General features: G+C 29.0%; 1 protein-coding gene across 1 annotated transcript; it reads left to right on the top strand.

Moving 5' to 3' along the window:
- The first annotated feature begins 987 nt into the window (after positions 1-987).
- LOC101207969 (protein HEADING DATE 3A) lies at positions 988-5,443 on the top strand. The gene is given in 4 exon segments (NM_001305757.1): positions 988-1,269; positions 1,800-1,861; positions 4,731-4,771; positions 5,061-5,443. Coding segments are annotated over 4 exon segments (540 nt in total). The 5' UTR covers positions 988-1,071; the 3' UTR covers positions 5,300-5,443.
- Positions 5,444-5,913: the final 470 nt, after the last annotated feature.

Raw genomic sequence — 5,913 nt, 5'->3', positions numbered from 1 at the left:
TTCTATTTCTTTCTAATTTTTGGTATGGGCCTAAGCCCAAAAGTCTTTTCCAACAACATTTTCACAACAAAAAAAAGAAATAGTTTTCGAATCTTTTATATTGAATATTTTTAAAAATTCAACCCACATATTTATAAAAAAAAATCAATATAATGATAAAGCCATTTTAAAATAAAAAAGAATGATCAATTCATTAAATTTATTGACTTTTCGTGATGGCTCTTACTTGAGCTAGTTTTTTCTTTTTTAAATTTTAATTTAGATAAATATGAAGTGTTTTAGAAGAATAAATATAAATTTCTATTTCAAAATTAATTGTCAAGAGTTAATAATTCATTTACTTTAGGGATAATTCCATTAGCAGTAGATCATCGTTACAAACTTCAATGTTTCTAAGAAGTTGGTAAATTGACATACAAATAGCCAGTTAAATAAAAGGTTGTCTCTAATTAGACATATCAATTGTTCATCAATAATATCCATAAAAGAAATTCTCCAGTTATAAATGGTATAATTAAATTGAAAAATGGTCAATAAGTAATATACATATATAAAGAAAGAAATGTAGAAGTTGGTTATGAATGAGTAAGAAACTATTAGAGAACTTAGTAGACGTTGCTTCCTTTTCTAAAGTTAGAATAATATAGAGGTAAGACCTACTAGACTTTCATATTCTCACCTAATAGATTAAATATTAAGTACTACGTACCCTTGCATGAAATCCACCTATCTATCTATTTTTTTTTCTTCAAATTCAGAAATCTCACTCATTTATATATTTTCCTAAAATTTCTCATAAAAATGTACATGTAAAAGTGAAGAATCTCTAGTTTACAAGAGACAAGATAGGAGAGACAAAAGATAGGTTCTGTGTGTTTTTGTTTACGTACATATAAACCAAAAAAATAGAAATGAAAAAGGCAAAAACAGGGAGGGTCCCCTCTAAGTGGATATATAAATAGGGCATTGTCCTTCAAGAACTTCTTCACATCGGTAGCATTACACACCTCCTTGCTTTCTTACATACATCGAAACCAGCCAAAGCCAACGGAAACATCTCTTTTTGAGAACATGCCAAGAGATCGTGACCCTTTGGTTGTTGGGAGAGTCATCGGCGACGTCGTTGACCCATTCTCGAGGTCAATTTCGATTAGGGTTACTTACTCCACCAAGGAAGTTAACAATGGTTGTGAGCTCAAACCCTCTCAGGTTGTAAATCAACCAAGAGTCGAGATTGGTGGGACCGATCTTCGAACCTTCTTCACTTTGGTAAATGCTTTAATTTTTTTTTTCTCCTTCCCATGTCTTTTTAAATTGATATATTTTGTGGAAAATTGTTTTAACTAGAAAAATTACTGAAAATATTTTCAAATCTAGCAAAATGTTAGAGTCCTATCAACAAATTATTGTAATAGACCGCAGTATAAATTAACTATCTATGTTATCATTTTTTTTAGAAAATATAGAGTTTGGGTCATGAAGGTTGCATTGGAACAACATCCGCCACGAGATAGACACCTTCGTATCCCCTAATCAAAATATATTCAATAAAGCTCAAACATATACAAAAATTGATACACATATCACATAGAGGTAGAGATAAGTCCAAGAAAGAGAGTTACATAGTACAAAAAGAACTAAGATTCATAGCAATTGTCAAAGGATTATAATATTAAAAAAGACCGTATCTATCAATACATAAATAGAAGACGACTATCGCTAACCAACTTTGATATTTTACTCTATTTGTAAATATTGTCATTCATTCATTTTATTGGCTAATCTCTATGTGTTAATAGGTTATGGTGGATCCTGATGCTCCTAGCCCTAGTGATCCTAATCTTGGGGAATACTTGCATTGGTACTTCCTCTTTTACTTCTTTAGTTCAAATTAACAAGTTTAATTTCAATCAACTTTTGGTTGCTTGTTTCTTTTCCTTTTCAATTCTTAACTCTCTCTCTTTTTTCTTCATTTAAGCTCATGCATTTTATAGATATATTAAAAACATGTTAACAGTAATGTAAAAATAAGGTTTTCTTAAAAATATTTAGGGTCATACATCAACATTTTCATTTGTCATATTCATCTTACTAAAACTTGGCTATCCAAAATTCTTTGAATGGAGGATGAATAGAAAATGTAATATTCATAATAAAAAAGTAAAGATATAATTTGTGGAGGATAAAATATTTTTATGTTAACTTTACATTTCCTTTAGTTAAATTCAACTGTTATTTGGGAATTTTTAAAAACAACAAGTACATTTCTAAAAGCTATTGATTTCCAAATTGTGGTTAAAAACAACTTTAAGGTACATTTCTAAAAGCTATTGATTTCCAAATTGTGGTTAAAATAACTTTAGGTACATATATTGGAATAAATTTTGAGGTACAAGCAAGAGTTTTGGTAAATACTGTTTGAAAAGAAAATTCTTTAGATTTTTTTCATAGAATATATGATCAATCTATCTTTTCAACACAAATAAAGTGCACTTTTTTTTCCACTAGGTTATGTAGGGTAAATTAAATGTCATACAATAATAACAATAATAGGGGTCTTTTAAAAAATATAATACTCTATAGAACAATTTTGAAAACGAAAAATCTACACAAATTCACAATGGAAAATATAAAAGAATGCCTCACGATTAATTGGCATCTAGCGCACGTAATATATTTGGGAAACGATAATTTAAATTTAGCTATTCTTTCTTACACGTTGTTTGTTGTTTATATTTAATCGTTTAAATTTGAGTAACCAAATATCAACGATTTTTTGGTTCACGGTCGTTTAGATTTGACACATGGTCGTTTAGATTTGACATATGATCGTTTAGATTTAATTTGATTGTTTAAATTTGGATAGCTAAATCTCAATTATTTTTTTCACGATCGTTAATTTATATATATTTGGATCACGATCGTTTAAATGTTTTTTGGTACAGGATCGTTTACATTTAACAATCCAATATCCAAACGATTTTTTTCACCGTCTTTTATATTTGACACGTGATCTTAAACAACCCAATAACAACCGAAAAAATAGATATTTTATATTTGGTACACGATCTTGAACCAAATAACAGTTTGAAAATAAATGCAGAAGAAGAGAAAAAGACGATGAAAAGGAAAAGAAAAATTGCAGAAGGAAGAGTATAAAAAGGAAGGACAAACGAAAATATTTTAAAAAATCACCGACAAAAGAAAACCTATAATTGTTTTAAAAAATGTTCAGTTTTATGAGTTTTTTCATTTTGTTACACGAACCATAAATGTTTTGCCGATTTGTTATATTTATGAAAGTTATCCTTAATAATAACCACTCCAAAATAATATATATATATATATATAATCTATTCTCATGAAATAATTTTTTAATGCATTTACTAAAGGGTTGGTTTTACTTTGGAGAACTTTTTCAAAAGGAAAGTTGTGGTTTCTCCTCTAGGTATTCTCCTATTCTTCCATAGCCTTCTTTTTTTCTTTTTATTTTTCTTCCTTTTCATCTTTCTGTTAAAAGCCTTACCTCTCTTTTCACAACTATTGATAATAATAATAAAACAATTATCAATAGAACCAAACATAGTTCTCATGGATAGACTGATATATGTATAGATATGCATTTTCACTCATAAACGATACTTTTATACCTTTAAACTCAAAAGTAAATAATTAAATTAGCCTATAACCATATATTTTCTTTTTCGTTTGAAAATATTACGACTTTTTTCACCATATCTTTCAAAGATTTACCTGCATCTTTCTTAACTATAATAATTGTATTCTTAGTCAAATTTCATAAACAAAAACAACTTTCTAAAATCTAACTTTAATTAGTTTTCATATTTTGGCTTTATTTTTCAAACTATTGGTACTAGCATATAGTTAACAAATAAAGAATGAGGGAGGTGGAAGCAATGTCTATGAGATTAATTTAAAATCCAAAACAATTGGTTATCAAACAAGTTAACTTTTGAAATACAAGTTGATTATTATTAATGGAATTTTGAATCTCGGATCTTATAACATTAATATTCTATTTCATAAAGAAAAACTGCTTTGGCTAGGTGTGTCTAGATGATATGTATATATATAAAGAACAAATAAGAAAGAAGAGTCTTTTCACTATTAAGAATGAAAGGGGAATAAAGCTGAAACTAGCTTGTCTAATTGATAGATCAACTTCAATACATGAATAAAAGAATTTTTCTTTTATTGTCCTTTCCTTCGTCCAATTAATTATTATCGATTTTTTCAAATATATTACATGATGAGGATTGAAGTGGACACAGATGGGAATCATGGATTATGATCTTCAGCTTTAGAGTAAAAAAAAAAAAGGTTAACTAATGAAGAGATTCCTTGTACAAGTACTACACGCTGTTTTCCATTTCTCTCTTGTGGCCCAAAGAAAGAAAGAAAGAAAGAAAAAAGACATGCCCACGGGGTCTTGCTTTTGATTCCCAATAAAGTTTGAACGACTTCTCTAACCAGCCATCCATGAAAATAATAGTAGGAAAAAAGTAAAAAAAGTAGAGGGATGAAAATAGGATCGAAGTTTCGTGGTAAGTTAGATATATCAAAAAGTAAGCCAACACAATTTTCTCTTATATAATACGAGACATGTACAACTTCATTCAACCTTTTTGGTTTTTACCACTGTTTTTTTAGTTTCATTTAATTGCTCCTTTATATTAATCAATTATTTATTATTATGGTTCATTTTGCAGGTTGGTGACTGATATTCCAGCTACAACAGGTGCAACCTTTGGTAAGATGTTTTCCTTTAACTAAACATGCAAATTAAATTCATAAAATAAAGAACAGTTATTTGTAAATTCTAGAGGGTAAGGGGTTGTATTGTTTCTTTTAATACAACATGTAAAAGTGATCAGGAGGGTCTTTCTCTCTCTCTCTCTCTCTCTCTCTCTCTCTCTCTAAGAGACCAAACAAAAGAAAATGTGATTGTTTGAATAAGTAGTTTCTAAATTTATTGTAAACGATAAAATGGTGTTTATTAGGAAATGTGATTAAGAGAGAATATTGTAAAAATTGTGTAGGGCAAGAGATAGTATGCTATGAGAGTCCAAGACCAACGGTGGGGATACATCGATTCGTGCTAGTCTTGTTTAGACAACTTGGAAGGCAAACAGTGTACGCACCAGGTTGGCGTCAGAACTTCAATACAAGAGACTTTGCTGAGCTTTACAATCTTGGCTTACCAGTTGCCGCTGTTTATTTCAATTGTCAAAGGGAAAGTGGTTCTGGTGGAAGGAGAAGAGTCCAAGATGATTATTAATTAACTTATAATTAAACCCACTTTTTACGCAATATCACATTATTATTATTGTTGAAAAAATATATTTATACATTTGCAAACATAAGCTCACTTCAACCGACACCTATATCTACTTAAGACGAGAGGTCTTCAGAAGAAAAAAAATAGTTCATTATTATTATTATTATTATTCAACTATATATATGTGAACAGGTGATCGAGGTTGAGGGGTTAATAAGGGCAAAATACTTTGTTGTTTAATTGCCCTTTAAACGATAATATTTGCAATAAGGTCATTTGATATACTAATATTAGAGTTTATTAGTTTTGTTAGTTTTTATTTTGTTACATTATGTTATTAGACGGTTGTATCAAGTGGCTATATATATATATATATGTGCCCTTTTTCATCATCAATAAAATAAGAAGGGTTTATTTACACTCTCTCCATATGGTATGAATTGAAATTTAGTTTCTCTCTTTTCTTTGATTGTGGTCATGTATGATAATAATGAAAATTCAAACCCTAATCATTAACATGAGGATTCTCGTCATCAATTGTCATTCCTTCTCCGATGCAACACCAACGGTAGAAGATGATCTAGTTGTATGTTACAAGGCTTACGTAAATATAT

The sequence above is a fragment of the Cucumis sativus genome, chromosome 1 (genome assembly GCF_000004075.3).
Source record: "Cucumis sativus cultivar 9930 chromosome 1, Cucumber_9930_V3, whole genome shotgun sequence".
Lineage (NCBI taxonomy): Eukaryota > Viridiplantae > Streptophyta > Magnoliopsida > Cucurbitales > Cucurbitaceae > Cucumis > Cucumis sativus.
Note: the sequence above shows the minus strand (reverse complement) of the source record. Positions and strands in the feature narration are given on the sequence as shown.